This window comes from Chionomys nivalis, chromosome 11 (assembly GCF_950005125.1).
Source record: "Chionomys nivalis chromosome 11, mChiNiv1.1, whole genome shotgun sequence".
NCBI lineage: Eukaryota > Metazoa > Chordata > Mammalia > Rodentia > Cricetidae > Chionomys > Chionomys nivalis.
In genome coordinates this window covers 29,225,265-29,248,278 of record NC_080096.1, presented here as the reverse complement: position 1 = coordinate 29,248,278, position 23,014 = coordinate 29,225,265, and the positions used below count along the sequence as shown (strand labels likewise).

Here is a 23,014-nt window from a genome sequence, read left to right as displayed (position 1 = left end):
ACACACAGTATGAGTCTTGCTATGTATCCTTGCTGTAAAAACACAAATCATACAAAAATGTATAAAGTAAAAAATAAATGAGCAGAGTATGGTGGCCCGGGCCTATAATACCAGGTCTTTCAAGGTAGAGGCAGGAGGACTAAGATTCCAAGTCACCCCCAGCTACTCAGCCTGGGCTACATGAGAGAGAGACCAATCAGGTTTCTTCCTCAGTCCCTCTCACCTTACTTTTGAGAGACAGTTTCCCACTAACCCTGGAACATGGTGACATAGTCAGACTGTCTGGCCAGCACACCCCAGAGATCCCCTTATCCTTACTCCCCAGTACAGGAATCTCAGGTGCACATGTCTACACCTGTGGATGTGGGATCCGACACGGGTTCTCGTGCTTCTGCAGCAAGCTCTTCACTGCCTGAGTGTCTCCCTGTTGGGGAAGATTATTTTCAGGTGTGTGACTTTTGTTTTTGCTGCACTTGTTTAACTCTGTGAAGCTGTGATTCTTTGCCTGTCTAAAACACCTGATGGTCTAATAAAGAGCTGAATGGCCAGGAAGTAGAAAAAGACAAGATCTCCTGAGTAAACTGGGAGCATGGGGACCTTGGGAGAGGGTTGAAGGGGAGGGGAGAGGCAGGGAGGGGAGCAAAGAAAAATGTAGAGCTCAGTAAATATCAATAAAAAAAGAATCACACACACACAAAAAGAGGGAGAACTGAATGGCCAAGAGTGAGGTAGGATCAAGAAAAGAAGAGAGGACACTTGGGTCCAGCTGCCCAGCCACCTGGCCACCAAGCCACACAGCCATTCAGCCACACAGCCCCCAACCACCCAGCCACCCAGTCACACAGCCACACAGCCACAAAGCTACCCAGCCACACAGTAAGAGTGAAAGTAAGCTATACAGAAGTAAGAAAAGGAAAAAGCCCAGAGGCAAAAGGTAATTTACATTAATAAAAGCTGGCTAGAAATAAGTCAAACTCAGGCTAGGCATTTATAAGTAAGAATAAGTCTCCGCATGAGTGTCTTTTATTTGAGAGCTGAGTGGCAGCCCCCCCAAAAAAACCTAAGAAGCAAAGAGTAATTCATGAGAGTAAGAGACAAACACATCTCCCTAGCCCAAGGCTATTTTCCTTTTCTCTGTATTATGTTTTGTTTGTTTACTGTGTGCGTTTATGTGGGGAGGGAGACGGTCACTGTGGGTACACAGAGGTCAGAGGTCAACTTGCACAACTTGCTTCCTTCCTCGAGCCATCATAGCCCCATGAGCGACGGATCAGGTCACCAAGCTTAGTGGCCAGTGTTTCATCCAGCTGAATCACCTTGCTGGACCGAAGCCTATCAAACTGCGCACTGTATAATGCTTCCTAATCCTGTATTTAATTGGCTTCTCAACTACCTAGTAACTACTAGTTTCAACGGTGTGGAACAGAAGGGTTTCACGTGGGTGTGCGACCGGTTTTTCTTCCAGATTTTTCATGTCACTCTCTGTAAGACGGCTTCATCTGCTACAAAGCCGGTGCCAAAGAGCCCACTGTACCCTGGACACTTCCTACTTGACAGGTTCATTTAAACGTTTTTATTGTTTTTTTCTAGGGGGGAAATGTTTGACCCCATAATTGAAATGCTGGGGCTGGACTGAGAGAAGCTAGAAAAGAGGTGGGGGCAGAGAGGGCAAGAGCCTCTGGCTGTAAACCAGGGTGTAGCTTGGCTAGGAAGTGGCCATGTTTCCCCTTCTTCCTGCTTCACCCCTCACCTGACAGTCCACGCCAATCTGGAAGCCCTGACTGGATTCCTGAGAGCTTCCTTTCTCCCCGCAGGAGCTAAAACTTCTTCCTCCCTAATTACATCTTTGCCCCGTTGAAATTCTGTATTTCCTTCAAGACCCAGAACAAAACCCACCATGATCTAACTAGCAGTGGATGAAAATCAAGTCTCCCTTCTCCAGTTCCAAGACACAGCTTTTCTCCCAAGGGCAGTGGGTGCAACACAGTGCTGAATAGTTTGCTGCCTCTGTGGGCCTCCTTTCTTACACGGATGCACACGTGCTAAAATAAAATAATCTCCTTTGGGAAAAGCTCCTGCAGCCAAGCCTGATGATCTGAGTTCTGAGTTCAAATCCCAGGACTGACAGTGAAAGGAGAGAACCCACTCCTGCAAGCTGCCCTCTGACCTCCACAGGCACGCTGTGGCACGCGTGCCACACACCTATAAACGCCCCCACACAAAATAAAAATAAATTAAAGCAAAAATGAGACCGTTGTTAGAGAATAGACATGTTTTCAAATCCGTGGGGAGAAATTGTCACCTGGGTATCCTTGGGTGTAAAATGAGAGCAGTCCATAGACCAATTAAAAGATGGAAAGCCGTTGGACAATAGCGTCTGGTTCGTGGTAGACACTGCCCGGCAGGGGCGTGGTCACCGGGGACCCTGAAAGCCTTGGTCCTGGGCGCGCGCTCGCGGTCATGTGACTGGGCTAAGATGGCGTCCCCCGGTTCACGGTGGCTCTTGGCTGTGGCTCTTCTGCCCTGGTGCTGCGCCGCCTGGTCGCTGGGGGATCTGAATCCGCCTTCGCCGCCACCGCTGGTGATCTGGCATGGGATGGGTGAGTGAGCGTGGAGAGGGGCATCTTTTCCCCGCCTGGGTTCACATCGCAGAGCTGGAAGGGCGAGGACCGTGATTCCACGGCACCCGCCTGATCTAGGTTTTGGGATTTGGGGGCTCTCTGCACTGGAAGGAAGGGAGCCAGGTGTCTTTAGTGAGCGCTCAGGGAGAGCTGTGCACGGCTAGGGTTTTAGGATGTCCTTATTAAAATCCTAGCAGCAATGGCATCAACTCTCAGCAACTGACATCGGACCATCGGTCCCTGCAGAGCTGGGCGGCACGCTCATGCTTTCATCCCTTCACTTTTGAATGGAGATCTACTAGGCACCTGCAAGACCTTTTTACAGTCACTATACAGCACGACTACATCTGAGCATGAAACAGACTGAATTCTTCATCCTTCTGGAGCTTACTTTCCAGCGGGGGAAAACAGACTATAAAGAAATAAAGGGAAAGTGTTAAGTGGTGGTGAGTGCAGTGTGGACAGACAGAAAGCCTAGAAGACAGAGCTGGAGGTGTGAGCATGCACTTGTAGAAAGCACTGTTATGAAAGGAGTCACCCAGAGAGTGGCAACTGAACCGGTCTAAAGTGGATAAAGGAAGATGCCTATATGGATATGTGGGCAGAGGCCCCGAGCTGAGCATGTGAGTGTCCAGATCAGGGTAGCAGGAGCAGAGGGAACAAGAGAAGAGGAATGTGAACCACCATTCTAGCACTGGGAACGTACCCTGCAAGAACAAACCACTGAGCCATCTCTCCAGCCCCCTGACTTACATTTTTAAAACATTGTTCAAACGCAACACAGTGGGAGCCTGTAATTCCAGCACTCAGGAGGCAGACAGGAGGATTTCTGCAAGTTCCAGGTCAGCCAGAGTTATATAGGGAGACCCATAAATAATAATATATATTTAGCTAAAGTTAAAAATGAAAACAAAGGGTTGTTCTTTTGGTGACCCTAGATGGTCATGCGGACCCTTCTATTGGTCACTGACACAAGCAATGTGGCTCAGAGTCCTGGGGAGAAGCTGTCATTAGAAAGAAAGGGACAGAGGAACAGAGTCAGCTGTGACCACAGGGAATCGAGGCTGCTTGTCCACAGAGGTGACAACAGGCGATTCCCAGGGTCTTTGGGGATGTGGATTTATTAGCTGTGAAGATGACTTTCTTGAAGACTCCTCTTAAGGGGAGTTCCATGTAAGATTCAGCTCAGCGGCCTGTTTGTCCTGGAGACCCCCGACTCTGTCCTGTAGCCAGTCAGCTGTTCTTTTTCTCCTGTGACAAGGTGAACAGGGATCAGGGCCAGGACAATTCCACAGACTGTAGAAAAGGGGAAGAGAGACTCCGTGGGTCAGACCTTATGGATTCAAGACATGACAGCCTGGCTGCCTTGTCCCACTGTGCCCTTATTTCTGGTTTAGTTTCTGTGCTGAGAAGAGATTGTGGGTGTCACAGAGCTCTGCAAGGGGACACTGCAGTCCCTTAAACCCTAGAGATGGCTGTGGCTCAGAGCTGTGTAGCGAAGTATAGCGTGGTAACAGGAAGTATAGGGAAGGCTGGAACTTTGACACACTTGAGGGTGGCATCATGGGATTTAGATAGGGTGTGAAAGACGAGGGGACAAAGATGACACCATCGTTTTGTTGGACTCTAGCGTCCAAACACCGAGGAGGAGTCGCCCCCAGAGACGCATCTCACACACCACAGCCGATGCAAAAGCATGAGGATTTTATTAATTCTGTCATGACAGGGTCCCCCAGCATTCGGGAAGCCGAGGGACCTCGAAGAGCTGGTACAGTCTACTTTTAAAGGGGCCACAGAAGCAAGGGGGGTTGTTCTTTGACTATTTTGATTGGCTTATTCGAAAGGGCTATTACCAATAATTGACTGGAGAGCTGTTGCCAGATCAGGTGAGGTAAGAGGTCATTTTGACCCCGTTTCCCAGGGGACTGAACCAAAACATACGTATATGGGTGATTGTTCAGGAACTGAGTACGTGCGAGTGTAGCTGTTAGGTCCTTGGTTCCCAGGGGAGGAGGGGAAGCACTATGGCACAGAGGCTGAGAGGATTCAGAATTGTCAAAATGGCTTCAGAATTGTCTTAAAGTCTTACAGTTTCTGGCTTGAACAATTTGAAAGTGAAGTTGTCTTACCAAGAAGGGGTAGCTTGGAGGGGAGCACACTTGGGGTGTATATACGTAGTCAGAATTCTTTTAAACCCAATAAAGTAACGCACACTGGTCCTTGTAGCCCCCAGGAAGCTGAAAGAGTAGGGTCTGAGCTCCAGACCAGCTGAGGTACATAGCCAGACCCTGTCTCGAAAGAAAACAAAAGCAAAAGATTTTGCTTCTTTAATGTAGGAATTTGAAGGGTGTGTTGTTATTGTTTTGGTGTGTTGCTTAGTTTCATATGGAGCCTTTTTGTTAAAGTATTTTTTATTGTTGTGAAGGGTACCACCTACACCATTGCACACACGTGGAGGTCAGAGAACAGCTTGCAGCAGTCAGCTCTCTCTCCCACTGAGTGGGTCCCAGAAATCAAACTCCAGTTGCTTGGCAGTGGGCATCTCTACCCAAAAGACATACATCCAGACCTAGTTTTTGACTGAGACATGGTTTCATGTAGCACAGGCTAGCTCAGAATTTGCATTTGTTGTCTAGACAAGAATGACTTTGAACTTCTGATCTTCCCCTACCCCTCCCACACGCTAGGACTACAGGCATTTGCAAACAGGCTGGGCTCGTTTGGTATTTTGAGACAGTATCTTTCGTCAGCCAAGCTGTCATTGAACTAGACATGTAGCCAAGGCCCCTTTTTGTCCCTACTCATTACAACGTGGTGGATGTTGTTAGGAGAGAAAGAAGTTTCTCTGGGGCAGGGTGTTTTCTCCTTATACTTCCCGTCCAGCTGGGAACATGGTCTGAGGGTCATCCAGCTTGTAGCATGCTTCAGTGCTTCATGCCTGTTCATGGGTGGACAGTATCCCATTGTGTGACCGCACCACAGGTGGTTCATCCAGTAATGGACATTTGCCCAGTTTCTACCTTTGCTATGACCACAATGCTACTGTAAGCATTTGTGTAAAGTTTATCTGGATGTTCGTTTTCACTTTTCTTGGGTATAAAGGTAGCAGGGGAATTGCTGGGTCATTTTATAGTTACATGCTTAATTTTTTCTTTTCTTTTTTCTTTTTTTTCTTTTTTTTTTGTCATTGCCATACTTTCCCACAGGGATTGCATCAGTATAGTTCCACCAACAGGGTACAAGCAAACCTATTTCCCCAGGTCCTTGCCAACACTTACTTTCTAATTTTAAAAATGTTACATGTGGTTGTGAGCCATCCAACATGAGTGCTGGGAACCAAACTTGGGTCCTCTGACAGAGCAATATCTTGGTCAGTGTTCTCTTGCTGTGAAGAGACACCATGACCAAGGCAACTCTTATAAAAGAAAGCATTTAACTGGGGCTGGCTTACAGTTTCAGAGGTTCAGTCCATTGACATCATGGCGGGGAACATGGTGCATGCCTGGTACTGAAGTAGTAGCTGAGAGCTGCTAGATCCGGATCCACAAGCAGAGACAGACAGACAGGTCAGAGACAGAGAGACAGACAGACAGACTGCACCTGTTATGGACTTTTGAAACCCTCAGAGTCCACCTCCAATGACACACTTCCTCCAACAAGGCCACACCTCCTAATCCTTCTAATCCTATCAAAGAGTTTCACAGCTTGACTAAGCATTCAAATATATGAGCCTGTGGGGCCTTTCTTATCCAACCCGCCACAAGCAGTGAACATTCTCCACGGTTGACCCCTCTCTCCAGCCCACCCCCATTTTATAATTATATTATTCGCCTTGTTGAATTGTAAGAATGATTTGTGTATCTGGACACTGAACTCAGATACATGTTCCACAAATATTTTCTCTCCTTTTGGAGTCTGATGTCTCAGCTTTTGGCTTCTAACTTCTTACATTGTGGGTCAGAGACCCATATGGGATTATGTCACTAAATGCGGGGATCTCGAAAAGTGTGGCAACAGTATTCTGAACCCTCAATGAGCAAAATTTCATTAAATATCCAAGGATGAAATGAATCAAGTTATTTCTGGCCACGTTTGCCTCTCCCACTCCACTGGAGCCTTGGTTCTGAACACAGAGCACGTGCACTTGGCATTGTACATGCCGTCCTGCCATGAACACCAACAAAATACCGCCTCAGACACTCTGCTCAGACTCCAGGCTGCTGGCGTCATGAACCCCAGTGCTCTACTGTGCACACTTCTTATGCTCTTATAGTGGTTCTATTGCTAGAAACAAAGACTTAATATTTCCTTCAGCATGTAAGTACCAAATCAGCTTATCTTACTGTCATATTGTGTTCCAATGATTGCTTTTAAAATTGCCGTTGGAGAGGTCTGGAGAGATGGCTTAGTGGTTAAGAGAACTGATCTTCAGCGGACTCCAGTTTGGTTCCCAGCACTCGCATAGTAGCTTACAGTTGCCTGCAACTCTGCTTTCAGGGCCTCTGACCCCCTCTTCTGGTCTCCACAAGCACCAGGCACACATGCGATGCACTTACATACATGCAAGCATACCTCATTAACATCAGTTAAAATAAATAAAAATTTAAAAATTGCTGTTTGAGTTGCTGACTTGAGTTTCATCTAAAAGCAAAAAAATCAGTAAGTGAATTTTGTTTGGTGATTAGGACACACTTGCAACAGTTTCTGAAACAAGCATGCTTCTGATATTTGTGCTATATATTTGTGTCAGCAGTTTCAGTATTAATGGTTATAAAATCAATATATTGGTTAACTATGAAAAACAGCGAGGATGCTCTGTGTCTTTCATTATCAACTATTCAGCCAGAGCTCAATTCCTGTTCGTTTAAGATAGAGTCTCTCTGAGTAGCTCTAGCTGTCCTGGAACTCACTCTTTAGACCATGCTGGTCTCCACTTCTGAGATCCACCTGCCTCTGTCTCTGAAGTGCTGGGATTAAAGGCATGTACCACTACAGATAGGGTCTTACTATGTAGCTCTGGCTAGACTGGAACTCAGCATGTAGACCAGCCTGGCCTCAAACTTACGGAGATCTGACTGTTTTTGCCTCCTGAGTGCTGGGTTTAGAGGGTGATCCACTATGCCCAGATTAAAATGTAATTCTCTATGGAAATATAACCAAGTACCTCTATTTTATCATTTTTTAAAATTAATTTCTTCCTTAATAAGTAGTCAAATTTGTGCCAAAGAATTGTCTTATAATAAACTTCTTTATGATTTATTATCAGTAAATATTTGATTTGTATACATACTTCATGCACCCATATAGCCAAGGTCTCGTAAGCATTTCTAAGCTGAGAAGGGCGCTGTGTGGGCACAGCTGGAGAAGCCCTGTGGTAGACCATCCTTTTCAGGTGTCTCCACTCTGAACGCGCCCTTTCACATTCTTGATTCGCCCTTTGAGACATGAAATGTTTTTGTTTCTTGAATAATGTTTTGATTTGCGAATTTCCGTCACCATTTTCCTTGGCCAGGAGACAGCTGTTGCAACCCCTTAAGCATGGGTGCCATTAAAAAGATGGTTGAAAAGGAACTACCTGGGATTTACGTCCTGTCTCTCGAGATTGGGAAGAACATGATGGAGGTAAGATGGCAGCTCGTTCCCTGGGAGGCTTGCTGCCAGGCTTGATAAAGTGTGCTATTTGAACACTTCACTTTGCATTTTTAGCAGCAAGCCATAGCCCCGCTGGTTCAGTTTCATTTTGTTTGGGGATGGAGGGTTTTGCCATGTAGCCTAGGCTGGCCTAGAACGTGATCTTCCTGCCTCATCCTCCCAGGTGCTTCCCTGCAGGGTTGTTCCCGGATGCTCAGCTAACACTTGAACTCCAGTGGCCAGATGAGGGCATGGATCTGGGTCAGCCCCTGCCTTAGAGAAGACGCTGCCTACGTACCATTCCTTCCTTTTACCTCCCTTCTCCTTTTTTAGGATGTGGAGAACAGTTTCTTCTTGAATGTCAATTCCCAAGTGAAGATTGTGTGCCAGATTCTGGAAAAGGATCCGAAGTTGCAGCAGGGGTACAATGCTATGGGCTTCTCCCAGGGAGGCCAGTTTCTGTAAGTACCCTCCTGTGCAGTGCCATTCCTCACAGGGAACTGATGTTTCTGCTCAGGTCAATTGGTTGCACTTATTTGGGGGTTCCCCTGTCTCACAGAAAGAAGTCAGTCTTAAATTGTCACTGTGTAAGCAGCTGTATGGAACTTAGTTTCTCTGTGTGTGCACATGTGTGAGTATGTGTGTGGAGGTCAAAGGTCAGTGTGCAGTGTGTTCCTCAATTACTCTCAACCTCATGTTTTTAGAAAAAAATGTTAAGGATTTTATTTTGGTAATAATTATGTGTGTGCAGGGTTTGTGAACATGTGACTGCAGTGCCCTTAGTGGCCAGAAGGGGCATCCGATCACCTCCCATCTAGAGTTAGACACTATTGTGAGCCACCCAGTGTAGGTGGTGGGAGCTAAGCCTGGTCCTTTGCAAGAGCAGCAAGCGCTCCATCACTGAGCCATCTCTCCAATCCTCTATTTTAACTCAAAAATGTCAAAACTACGTTTAATCTGTGTGGGTGTGCCTGTGTTTGTGTATGTGTATGCGCACACATGCCCACACATGTATGCATGCCTTGGTGCCGTGTGTGTAGGTCAATAGACAACTTTGAGGAATCTGTTCTCCCCTTCCAACACATGGGACCCGGGAACCAAGTCTGGTCATCAGGCGTGGTAGTGAGTGTTTAACCCATCTCACTGGACAGCATTGCTGCTGTTGCTGCAGTCTCTCTGTGAACCTGGAGCTCAGCATTGAGCTAGCCTGGCTGATTGACAAGCCTCAGGGACCCTTTGTCTCTACCTCCCCAGTGCTGATATCCCCGGAAGCAGGCTTTTTTTTTTTTTTTTTTTTTTGTAAGGGGGAGCATGCAGTCCACACTCAGGTCCTTATGGCTTCACTGAGCCATCTTTCCAGCCCCTCTTGTTGTGTTTTCTATGAAGTAAGATTTATATACAGCCAGGAGGAAAACCCGGGAACTCTATGGTTTGGGGACCCATGGTGTAGTGAATAACTATTAACTGTGAAGTGACTGTTGATAATTCCAATCTGACCATCAGAGCTGACAGCCACCTTTGACTTCTGCAGGAGGGCAGTGGCCCAGAGATGCCCGTCGCCTCCTATGATCAACCTGATCTCAGTTGGGGGACAACATCAAGGTAATGTTCTCCCTTATCCTCATGGTTCTCCTCCTCTTTTCAAACCTGTATTTGGCTGATGTTTTGTATTTCTTTTTTCTTGCTTTTTCTTTCAGTTTTTTCCTTGCTTTTGTCTGTCTGTCTCTTTTTCTTTTCCCTCCTCTTCCTCCTCCTTTTTAGATAAGGTCTTGTTTGGTAGCCTAGGCAAGCTTAAACTCTCAGCAGTTTTTCAGCCACCTGGGTGATGAGCTCATAGGCATGCACCACCACACCGTGTGTGTGTGTGTGTGTGTGTGTGTGTGTGTGTGTGTGTGTGAGCTGCTGAGTCCATTTAGTGGTGCTCATATGTATATGATCACTTGGACTGGGTGACCCACCAGGGACTCATCCTGAAGACTGCTTCTCCTTCCCTCTGCCATCATTAACTGCTTCTGGTTCTTCATCTAGGGGTGGGGCCCTGTGTGGTTTCTCCCACCTGCGCTGGCACGTCAACTAGTGTTGTCATTACGCAAGTCTTGTGTAGGTGACCATATTGCTAAGATTCCATGGGTGTAACATCCCTGTCATATACAGATGACACTCTAAACAGCAGCCGTGCTGGTCCTCTGGCCCTTACGCTCTCTCTGCCCCCTTCTTCTCTGTGCCCTGGATGTGTAGGGCTGGAGATGTGTCCATTGCAGTTGGGCACCTCACAATCAATTGTTCTCTGCATTTTGACCAATAGAAATGGAGATTGTTACAGAAAGAAGTCTTTGTGATGAAGGGCAAGAGCTGTCCTTACCAACAGAAGCAGGCGCTAAAGTCTCATCTCCAGAACAGGGCCTGGGCATGCAGAGATGGCCTAGATCTAGGCGCAAACGTGTGTGTGCCCGTGTGTGTGTGTGTGTGTGCATGTATGTGTGTGTGTGTGTATGTGTGTGTGTGCATGTGTGTATGTGTGTGTCTGTGCATGTGTGTGTGTGTGTCTCCACATGTAAGGCAAGAACTCTACCTCAGGGCTGTACCCCAGCATACATTTGGCCTTCTGAATCCATGCATGAGTTCCCTATCTGTTGATGCAAAGATCCACAGATGAGAACTCTTCTGGGAAAGGCCATGGTGGTTGTGTGTGCCTAGAATCCCAGCATTTAGGGAGTGAGGGCAGGAGAATCATCCTCAGAGAGCTTGCGTTCAACCTGGGCTCTATTAGACTCTGCCTGTCTTTCATAGAGAGGGACAGGAGTGGGGAGGGAGGATATGGGAACTATCGCATCTGCACTGAACACATAGAGACTTTGCTCACTCTACATCACAAAACGGTGTAATGACAATCCACGAAGTGCTTACACCATCTTAGGTGTCAAAAGTAATCTACACAGGGATCTAAAGGAAGGGGGGTACATGGAGGAAAGTATGACCTGGGAGGGGGATGGGGACAGGGAGTCAGATGATTCCCAAGAAAGAGGATGAGGCAGTCATGCGCTGTGTGTAGCAGCCACATGTGGGTGGGGCTGAGGCAGAGGTCCCTGGGGGAGTGCCAAGAGGAAGTTGGTGGTGGTGTTAGTTCTCAGTACTTGGGCTTTTTTTTTTTTTTTTTGTAAACGAATTCAGATTCAAGCTCTTTGTCATTTTGTTTTGTTTTCACGGTGCCTGGTACAGTGGGCATTCAGTACATGATTATTGGAGTAACGCATGGTTATCTTTTACCTACACAGGTGTCTTTGGCCTCCCTCGATGCCCAGGAGAGAGTTCGCACATCTGTGACTTCATCAGGAAAACGATTAATGCTGGTGCTTACTCCAAAGTTGTCCAAGAACGGTGAGGCTAGCTGTCTGGTCCAGACTGGGGGAGTACCTTGCTGACATTCATGCTCGGTGACCCTAGGAGTAATGCTAATGATGTCACAACTGTGTATAAGTCTAGTCTCAGGGGATCTCATGCCCTCTTATGGCCTCTGGGGGCACTGCCTGCGTGTGGTGCACAAACATGCGTGCTGGTAAAACATCCATATACATAAAAATATAAATCTAAAAAAAATTGTTCTTAAAACATGAGACCTGATGTAATGACACGCGCGCCTTTAACCCAGAACTCAGGAGGCAGAGGCAGGTGGATCCCTCTAAGTTTGAGACTGCCTGGTCTACAGAGCGAGTTCCAGAACAGTAAGAGTGACAGACACAGTGAGACTTTGTCTTTTTTTTTTTTTTTTTTTTGGTTTTTCAAGACAGGGTTTCTCTGTAGCTTTGGAGCCTGTCCTGGAACTCCCTTTGTAGACCAGGCTGGCCTTGAACTCACAGAAATCCGCCTGCCTCTGCCTCCTGAGTGCTGGGATTAAAGGCGTGCGCCACCACCGCCCGGCGAGACTTTGTCTTAAAAAAGTAAAAATAATAGAAAAATAAAATAAAAAATAATAAAGGACTTAAAAGGGATAAAATTCACAGGGCCAAGAGAACAAGAGAGGAAATAAGAACCAGTCCAGCTTTTGAGAGAGCGAACAGGAGGTGTAAGGGCCGTGGGAGTGCAGGAGGAGGACTGAAAGCTTTACCTCTGCAGAAGAGGCCCTGCCGTGGCCCGTGCTCGAGCCCCAGGAGGGCTTGGGAACTGGGCGTGTGTAGTACGTGTGTAGGGCCCAAACCAGGGCCTTTTCATTGAAAACCTAAGGCGGGAGCCGTCTGACTCCCCAACTCCCTGACGTGCCCATCCATGGAACTACTCTTCCTCCACCGTAGCAGGAGATACAAAATCTACTCCCTGCAGCGTAACCGGGAGACCCAGACTGGGAGCTAACCTTGTTACGTGCGAGCCAGGGTTTGTGGGGTCTCTCCCTGGAGGAAATGACTAACGAAGGCTCCTCCCAACTACTGGGTGCTGATGCCTCCAGTTCATGAGCTCCAGCTGAGCTCTGCCCACGGAGGAAGGGCTTCCAGTCAGCCTCCCTCTCCTTCCCATGGTAGGAACTGGTCATAGAGGAGCAGCTTGCCAGGCAAGCAGTCTACCACTGAGCCACATTCCTGGTCAGAAAGAAACCTAGAAAACAAAATGCCAAAATTGTCGTCAAAGAGAGGAAGATGATGTTACATCCCTCCAAGACAGATCACAAATAAAAGCAACCACCAGAGTGAACACTTTCAGAAACTGAAAATATAACAACCAAATTTTTTTTTAAATTTTTAGTTATGTGGGAATCTAAAGCTGAGAATCTTCTAGAAGTTAAAACAAAAATTCAAAGAGGTTGTGGTGGTTTGAATGAAAATGGCTCCCATAGACTTATACATTTGCATAAGTAGCCCCCATTGGTAAATTGAGAAGGATTAGGAGATTGGCCTTGTTTGAGTAGGTGTGGCCTTATAGGAAGTGTGTCATTGGGGGTGCGCTTTGAGGTTTCAAAAGCCCACACCAGGCCCAGTGTCTCTCTCTGCTGCTGCCTGTGAATCAGGACACCAAGCTCTCAGCTACTGCTCCCACACCATCCCCATCTGCTTCCCACCATGGTGATAACGGACTGACCCTCTGAAACTGTAAGCCAGCCCCCAGTTAAATGCTTCTTTCATTTACAAGAGTTTTCTTGGTCATGGTGTCTCTTCACAGCAATAGTACTGTAACTAAAACAAAGGTAAGAAAGAGAACAGAGAGAAGCAGTTAGAATGTCTGGTGTGACTAATGGAACTTTCCAAGCAGAGGAAGGGTGAACTGGAATTAAAGAAGTAATACAAGAAAATGTCCAAGCCGTTACATGCATGAGCTTCCATACTAAAGGGGCTTGCTAAACACCCGGTCAAGAACAGAAGGAAAACAAAGCCACCCTGCAGCGCTTTCCTGTGAAATTCACAGCACCAGGCATGGAGAGCAGATCCCAACCAGGGTGCAGCTGAAGAGTTCAAATCCTGGGGCAGAATACCCAGAAGGCAATGGTGCGGAGCTTGTCCGCTCGAGTCCTGTGTGCCTGTCCCAAGGAGCAGCCCAGTATGAGAGGAAGTGAAGTAAAATAAAGGGAAAGGAGCTGGCTTCTCATGTTCTCCTCTGGGGGGCGCTGGAGAGCCCTCATTCTCTCAACAGCTCGCAGTGTGGCCCTGGGCACTCTGAGCCTCTGTCGTGAGGTCAGTAGCATCATTTTCAGGGGTGAGCAAGCTAAGTATAAGCTATTCAGTGCAGCCTGCATTCCCACTGCAAAAAGGTTTGGGCCGTTGCCGTGGTTGGGCTATATTTAAAACATTCCGCTTTCTGTTTCCTTTGCTAGTGTCATTTTGTTTTCTCTTTTAGTTGCTGTGAAGTCTTTGATTCATGATGTCATCAAATACTGAGTTACTGCTTGCCAGACCTGGTCATAGGCTTCATAGACACCATGGGATAGAAGCCAGTTGGGTGCCTTAGTCTTGTGCTTTGTTGGGAAGAGGGAACAGGCACATCTAATCTGGGTGTGAAGGAGGAGATGAAAGGAGCCAAGCAAAGAATGGCCGGCACAAAGGCAGGGACAAGTCGGGCCTGTTCTGGGCCAGGATGACTAGAGATCTGTGGGAAGATTGAGTAAACAAGCCGGGGCTGTACCATGTAAGAACTCGGCCCGGTAGGGAACTGGGACTCCGGGATGGCGTGCGGAGCTCTCGGAGATTTGAAATTGAAGACTCTACTGCTGTGTGGAAAGAGGATTCTGAGAGGGCTAGAAAACCAAGAGATGAGCTCATTAGGGCCTGTTGCAATAGTCTAGCTGAGAGACAGTGGTGGCCAGCACACTTAGGTGGTGACGACTAGACAGAAGGAAACGTGGCTTGAGGAGTGTTTTGTGTCACTAGCTGAGCAACATAGGCCAGCTCTTACGGCAGTCTACCCAGGCTGTGCGCCTGAGCTCTCAAGAGCTCGGGTTGTTTGCTTTTTCTTTTTAAACTGTGTTTATATAAGCAAAGCCTCGTTCGCACAGATGGCCAGTGGGAGACATACAACATGCAAGCAGAACATACAACATGGTGGGGGCGGAGGGAAGAGCCCGAAAGGAACGTTTCTTCCTGCCTCCTCGTCAGGTTTCCCTCACGTGAGAGAGGATTCTGATGACCAGAAAGAAGCCAACTCAAGCCTGGGGGCTGAGAGACGGCTGAGCGGATAGCATGCTTGCTGTGCGAATGTGAGGGCCTGGGTGCACACTGCCAGCAGCTACACACAAAGCTGGGTATGATAGCATGCGTCTGCAACCCCCATACTGCGAGACAGGCAGACCCTGGGGACTTGCCTATCAGAGCTGTAAACTTGAGGTTTAGTGAGAGCCCTGGCTCAAAGAATATGGTGCAGAGAGAGGAGGACACCTGCTGTCAACCCCACAAGAACAGGGGTCATCCCCATACCTTCCCATACGAACATATATGTATACTCACACATACAAACTAGAAGAGATTAATGGAATTTTGGTTCTCAGCACCTCAGAGAGCATGGTGCCCCACACCTGGAATGCAGTTTGAGGCTGGTATTGGCTCCATAGTGAAGGACCAAGCCAGTCAGGGTTACATACATAGCAAGGCCTTCCATGATAAAAACAAACTGAAACAGTCCAATTGTGGTGGCGCATGTCTGTAATCCTAGCACTGGGGAGATGGAGGCAGGAAGATCTTTCAGTTGGGTCTATTCTGGGCTACATAGTGAAACCCTGTCTCGGAACACCAACCGAAGTGCGCAGACGTTTCTTTACTGCTGTGTACAGCTTAGCCTTTTCCAGTCTACCCCCAGTGGCACAAGTTGACAGTGAGGCAGTTCCTCTTCTGTCTGTTCATGAGCCTCCTTCAGGCCCTCCACTCCTGTTCATCCTCGGGCCTCCTCTGGGCTGTGCCACTGGCATCAAGCCCCTTACAATGGAATGTCCCTGGAATCTTCCTGCTGTCTCCTTTTGACAGCAGACGCGTCATGGCGATGATTGCCCTCACGCCACCCTTAGCCACTGGCTCCTGGAAGTCAGGCCACCAGGAAGCTTCCTCGTCATCTTCCCACTGTGCTGGTGAGCCCGAATCGGTCACCTCAGAAAGATGTCCCCCTACATTTGAATCTGTGCCCCACCCAGTGTTCTCACTACTGTGGCCTCCCTTCTCCTCACACCCCTAATCCAGGCATAGCTTGTCTCACGTCCTGTGTGAACCCATCATTTAGCAGACCCTTAGGATAGCGCGTCTACTGTCTGTCAAGGGCTTTCCAGCCCTGTAGGGAACAATAGCGAGCAGTGATACTCAAGCATGGCAGATCAGTACTGATGGCACTACTTAATAAATTGTCCGTTGAACTTTTCTTTATGTAATTATTTTTGCAGTGCTGGGGATCAAAGCCATTGCCGGTCAGACAAATACTATTATCTCTTAACAATACCTTTAGCCCTGAAGTTTTTATTTATTCATATATTATTTTTATTTTATGTGTCTGGGTGTTTTGCTTGTGTGTGTGTACATGTACCATGTATGTGGCTGGTGCCCAGAGAGGCCAAAAGAAGGCATTGGATCCCTGGGAACTGGAGTTACAGACAGCTGTGAGCCACCATGTGGGTGGGGGGAGACAAGCCCAGGTCCTCTGGAAAAGCAGCCAGTGCTCTTTACCACTGAGCCATTTCTTTAACTCATAACTCTAAATTTTGAAGTATCAGTGAAATTAAACTTTTTAGAACTTCCAGATACATTTTTTTGAGACAGGATCTCATGTTAGCCCAGGCTGTCCTCAAATTTACTACATAGCTGAAGATAACCTTGAACTTCTGACCCCTACCTCCCAGGTGTTGGTATTTCAGGTGGGTACCACACCTCTGGCTCCAAATACATTTATGAACAGATTAGAGAGTGTCCTCGATTCCTGATAGTCACACCGGGATGGCTAAATCTCCTTGCCTGGCTGAGGAAGGACAGGGGTAATAATGGGGAGGAAGGGACGTCTTACAGGATGACTAGGAAGCAAAGGAGAGTAGGGAGGTGGGGCTGTGCGGAGGGACAGCCTGGGCCACTGATTAGAAGGAAGCCAAGTATTGATGAATCTCTATCAAAAGCCAAGATCTTTGAAATTTGGTCCTTGATAGACAGAGAATCCCCAAATATTTGGACTTTATCTTCCAAATGGCCTGTCCCCCTCTCAGTAAGATAGATGTCTTGTTGACAGGTCTACAAAGTCATCCCTATGAGAAGGCAACGTTTGGGACATAGGGACCTTGATCCTTCATCTTTTGAAGTCTCTTGGTTGCCTAAGCACTGGAGCATGCCCTGGGCATGCTGACAGAGAAGCACCTTCGTTCCTTCTCTTCCTCAGCCTGGTGCAAGCACAGTACTGGCATGACCCCATCAAGGAGGATGTGTACCGCAACCACAGCATCTTCCTGGCAGACATAAATCAAGAAAGGGTAAGCACCCAAACTGCTCCTGTGGTTAGGCGTTTCTTTCTGTCCGTCAGAAAGAAATCGACCAGTGCCCATTTACGAAAAAAATACCCCAAGCAGAAGCCAAGAACCAAGGGTTTGAATGTGGGAGGCAGTACTCATGAGTTCCATCTGGCCCTCCCCCTCCCTGAAGTCCGCTTTCTTCATGTTGAAGCAGCAGGATGAGGTGACAGTAGGTGGCCTGCTGGGCAAAGTGGAAATTCACAGCTGCTGTCTGCACAAAGGACTTTTGTTTTGTTTTGGTTTTGGTTTTTCGAGACAGGGTTTCTCTTTGTAATAGCCCTGGCTGTCCTGGAACTCGCTGTATAGACCAGGCTGGCCTTGAACTCACAAAGATCCACCTGCCTCTGCCTCCAAGTGCTGGGGTTAAAGGTGTGCACCACCACCGCTTAGATGGGATTTAAGAGACTCTAGAAAAGGCAGAGACTGTACCCAAGCATGAGCATGGTTTGGGACATTCTGGCCAATTGAATGGTTCATTTTATATGATGGCTAAGTAGAGGGCATTTGTTGTTTGAAAGCAAAAAGTTGAAGAGGACAATAAACAAAAACAAAAGTCAGGAAACAATGCTGACTCAGGTAACAGAACAACCCGGAATTCTGTTTGCTTGCCTTGGTTTGAAGCCTGTGATCGAAGTGACTAATGTATACTAATGTGTAGAGTACGTGGGCAGAACTCACGGGAGAATCCAGCCTGGCTGATAACACGCCAGTCAGACAGCTTTTAAGGGAAGGCTGAACTCTGAATCGCTGCCTGAACTTGACAGTAGCAACCCTGCAGTTCTGCTCTTCTTCCAGAGTGTCAACGAGTCCTACAAGAAGAACCTGATGGCCCTCAAGAAGTTCGTGATGGTGAAATTCCTCAACGATTCCATTGTGGACCCGGTAGACTCTGAGGTGAGACGCGCGGCCACAGTGTGCTGAGAGACTGTAGGGAGTCAACAGCACCGATGGTGGCTGCTACAGTGTGCCACAGTGTGCCAAGAGACTGTAGGGAGTCAACGGCACTGGCGGCGGCTGCTTCCTGGGCAAACCTGTCCTCCCACCAACTTTGCACCCAGGAAATCAGCTGCAGTCCCCTAGTTGCACCCAGAATTTTAAGTAAATGTGGTACACTTTAGTTTTAATCAGGTTCTCAGAGATACGTCCCAAAAGGGATTTAGAATGACTAGCCCCATATTTATGAACCCCTAAGCTTGATGTCCAGGTCTGCCTTGATTTAGAGGTAATAATCTTTACAGCTTCGTCTCCCATATTTTTGTTTCGAAATGCCCCGAACCTGTTTGGAGGCTTCTTTCACGAGCCTTCGTCTTTTGAATGCTTTCCCCTGGCTTCTCCACCTGACAAACTGTTCTTTTGCTAAGGCTAAATACAACGTCACTTCCTTTAGGACACGGTCCCTACTCCCAGAATTCGGCTCTCATTTTAGTGGAGCCCTCACTCTGTAGCCCGGGTTGGCCTCGAACTCGCACTGATCCTTCTTCCTCTCCTTTTGAGTGCTGGGAAGATGGAGAGGAAGAACCACCATCTGCCTCAGCTGAAGCTCTGCTCACAGTCAGATCATAGCTGGGAGGGGACGGCAGCCTGAGCACCAAATCTCACCATATTTTTGAGTGGCCTATGAGCTCAGAATTTTTTTCTTTTTTTTTTTTAATATTTATTTATTATGTATACAATATTCTGTCTGTGTGTATCCCTGCAGGCCAGAAGAGGGCACCAGACCCCATTACAGATGGTTGTGAGCCACCATATGGTTGCTGAGAATTGAACTCAGGACCTTTGGAAGAACAGGCAATGCTCTTAACCTCTGAGCCATCTCTCCAGCCTCTGAGCTCAGAATTTTTACATATATAAATGACTGGAGAAAAAAATCAAGATATTTTATGCTATGAAAACTAGATGAATGCCAATTTCCAAATGCATCCCATTAAATCCTTGCTCGTGCTCATACTGTTGCTCCCTTTGCATCACAGTGCCAAGTAAGAAGCCACAACCACGTGATTCTCTATCCGATCCAGTGCTGCACAACGAACTGGTTCTGTGCCTGCTAGACTGGGAGTCTGGGGAAGGGGCTTATGTTTTTATCCTCGAATGACTGGGCCGCACGGGGGCTTTCATCTGCCGTCAGTGAAGGAAGTGGAAGTGGCAGGGAAATAGAAAACCGGAGAAAGAGTCCTCCCTCAGGATTGGCCGTTAAAATGAGATGACACGATATACCCGTATGTTACGTTTGCTGGCACATGCTCTAGTTCTAGCATTCAGAAGGCTCAGACGGATAGCTTGCCAGGTTAAGATCAACCTGGGCTACACAAGGGAGTTCCAGGTCACCAAAACCAAGGCCCCACTCCCATTCTTCCTTCTTGCTTGCTATGTTGCATATATTACAGTGTTCATTTTGCTGGTAGTTTCAGGTACTAGCTAGCGTCGAATCTGAACCTATTTTTCCTTCTCTCCTGCAGTGGTTTGGATTTTACATAAGTGGCCAAGCTAAGGAAACCATTCCTGTCCAGGAGAGCACTATATACAAAGAGGTAAGAGAGGGGGCTGGAGAGATGGCTCAGAGGTTAAGAGCACTGACTGCTCTTCCAGAGGTCCTGAGTTCAATTCCCAGCAACCACTTGGTGGCTGACAGCCATCTGTAATGAGATCTGGTGCCCTCTTCTGGCCTGTAAGTGTACATGCAGTCAGAAAACTGTACGCATAATAAATAATAAAGAAAACATTAAAAAAAAAAAGGAGGTAAGAGAGGGAGTGATCTGTCTTGGGAGGTTGACACTGTTTCTGTCATCAGTCCTGGCTCCTGGAGCTGCTAGGCCCTCTTTGAGGGCAGGCCCTTGCCTTGTTTGTCCTAGAACACTCGTGAGCCATCTGACTTGGGCCTTACTGAGCTGTTGCAGCTGTTGCTTATCACACTAACTTCCTAGGTGCTGGTTTACAGCTTTTTACTGCATCTCATTTTTTAAACACAAAAAGAGAAGCTGCATCTCTGTTTTACTTTTGAAGAAAAAGTTTGGAGCTGGCTTCCTTTGCATAGTTTACTACAAATTCCAGAAGCCTCTAAGTAAATGCAGACATGGGCGAGGTGTCAGGCTACTTTAAGATCTGGACCGGGGCTGTTTCCCAAGCAGATGTTACAGTGTTTCACCATATCCAGCGTGGCTTGCCACAAACTGAAGTTTATACTTTATACTGGAGATGGACTCACAAGCGCCCAAGAACCACACCTGACTCATATTTACTTCAGTGTGTCCCCGCAATTTCAGAGGCATGGTTTCCTCTGCTTTTCTCATACACGTGGTGTGCCTACGGGCGAGTGAGGTAGGAGAAAAGGAAGCTAGTTTCTGGCAGCCTTGGAAATTACAGCCAAGATCCTTCTTATCATGAAACTCAAACCCAGGGGTAGACAGACAAGCAGTGGCTTGTTCCACCACTAGTTTCTTCCAGCAAGAGACTGACAGCCTGGCTATTGGGGGATGGCACTCTTAACTGCAAGCCACTAACAGGTCCCGAGTTCATGATCCTAAGAATTGGATATGCTGTATCTTAGAACATTTGACCAGTTTTCTCCTGTCTTTGGCTCAGTCCCATTTCACAATAGCTGTTCTGTGCGGGTTTGCCTGGGGCTTGTCCAGCTGCTTTTCAGAAGCTGACTACAGGCACTGGGGTGCAGCTCAGGTCCAGGGGTTATTTCTAGCACCTTGCAGGGGTTAGAAGTGCAGCAGAATCAGAACAATCTCAGCTGCATATTTAAAAAAAAAAAAAAAAAGACAGCATCTCTATGTAGTCCTGGCTACCCTGGAACTCTTTATATATAAACCCAGCTGGTCTTGAACTCAGAGACCCACCTGTCTCTGGCTCCTGAATGGTAAAATTAAAGGAATGGGTCACTATGCTGGCTTATCTCCCCCTCTTTTTTCCCCCAATGCATACAGTGCTTTATCTGCTAGTACACCTGCATGGCAGAAGAGGGCATCAAATCGCATTATAGAAGCTGTGTGAGAGCCATTATGTGGTTGCTGGGAACTAAACTCCGGACCTCTGCAAAAGCTGCCCATGCTCTTAACCACTGAGCCATCTCTCCAGCTGCCATGTATTTTTAATGCTTAGAGGCAGCTGAAGGAGCCAGGCATAATAGCAAAACAGTAAAATCCCCCTTGCCACTCAGGAGGCTGAGGCAGGATTGCTGCAAGTTCGAGGCCAGCCTGGGCTATAAAGCAAGACCTTAGCTCAAAAAACCAAAACAAAATCCTGAAAGGAAGCATCCTTCCCCCTCCCCCCAACAACACAGCTCTATTTTAATACTGAAGGGAAAATGTACTGAGACAAATGCTGTACACATTGTTGTTAGTCTAAAACCTTCCATCAAGCCCTCGAGTTCATTATGGCCTCTCTCTCTACAGGACCGCCTGGGACTAAAGCAAATGGACAAAGCAGGAAAGCTAGTGTTTCTGGCTAAGGAGGGGGACCATCTTCAACTGTCTAAAGAATGGTTTCATGCCCACATCATACCTTTTCTTAAGTGAAGCCCTTGCGCTTTGCAGCAGAGCTCAGGAAAGCCCAGCGCTCCATGGCCGACCCTGATCTCTAACCTAGCTTGCTATCAGCCCTCCTCTCCTGTTATCTAACATGCCCTACTTGGAAAGATCTAAGATCTGAATCTTATCCTTTGCCGCCTCCTAGAACCATATGGTGTTGAATTCAAATTTAATTAGCTAATAACCATGGCGATTGTTTTACGACCTTGTGATATGGTCAGGCTTCCTCTTGAGAAGGGAGTCTGCTGTTGCAGATCAATCATTATGTCCAAAGGAGACAAGAAAGTGAAGCAGGGAGACAGGCTGAGGGCATAAACCCACACAAATTTGGAACAAATAAAAGCCTGGTGGTGCCGTCCTGAGGTGCGCTGCTGCTGCTGCTCGGACAGCATCGCCTGCACGTTTCTGCATCATTTCCTAAGGCTGTCTTCCTATCTAAGGGTTGCCTTCTAGTGGCTCCTAGCAGTCGCTCCACAGGCCTGCCTTCGTGTCCCCACAGAACTCACCTTGAACCCTCAGTGATAGAATTAGTCACAAAACGAGGGAATGGCTAGCAGGGTGGCTTAAGAGAAGAAAAGCACTTTTTTTGAGACAGAGCCTCACTCACTCTGTAGCCCTAGCTGGCTAGAACTCACTATGTAGAGTGGACTGACCCTGAACTCACAGAGCTCCTCTGCCGTGAGTGCTGGGACCAAAGGCCTGCACGCCACAATGTGTGTTTTATTTACCATGAGACAATGGGGAAGCAGAAGTGGACGCCAGGTGGTGACTGTTCTTGTCACTCTGTTCTTACAAAGGGCCCATAGCTCTAGTGGCATAAGTGTCGCTCCCACCATGGCAAACGGGAGGAAGTCTGAAAAGGTGGAATTTTACACTTCTACCCCAAACCCTACTTACCAACATACTCCAGGCTGCTGCTGACCGGGTTCGAGAAAGCGACTGTAGAGAACTGTAGACTTCCTTTTCCCACAGCAGTATCAGGCGATGACTGATGGTTAAAGAGAGACACTGCCCCCACTTCATGTGCCATCTGAGCTTGGACCCTTTAGCACTCAGGCTGAGGCCGTAGCACTTTCTGGATGATTCTTTTCATGAAGGCACCCTATTAGCACTGCAGAATCCACCCCTTGCCAGTTTTTCCTTCTCTCAAATCTACTCTTCAATAACAAGATTCGGGGTAGAGGCAGGCAGTGGGAGGTGTAACGCTCACTTCACAGGCTGTCTGAAATAAAGTGCAGTTTCTTACCCTCGTGTCGTTTCCAGTGTTTTCACATCTCAGT

The 23,014-nt window shown here is 47.5% G+C and overlaps 1 protein-coding gene across 1 annotated transcript; it reads left to right on the top strand.

Moving 5' to 3' along the window:
• The first annotated feature begins 2,438 nt into the window (after nt 1–2,438).
• On the top strand, nt 2,439–22,974 carry Ppt1 (palmitoyl-protein thioesterase 1). The gene is made up of 9 exons (XM_057784969.1): nt 2,439–2,600; nt 8,134–8,243; nt 8,586–8,713; nt 9,784–9,854; nt 11,528–11,630; nt 17,073–17,163; nt 17,998–18,096; nt 19,659–19,730; nt 21,600–22,974. Exons 1-9 carry the CDS (start codon nt 2,477–2,479, stop codon nt 21,720–21,722), a joined length of 921 nt encoding a protein of 306 aa, XP_057640952.1. The 5' UTR covers nt 2,439–2,476; the 3' UTR covers nt 21,723–22,974.
• Nucleotides 22,975–23,014: the final 40 nt, after the last annotated feature.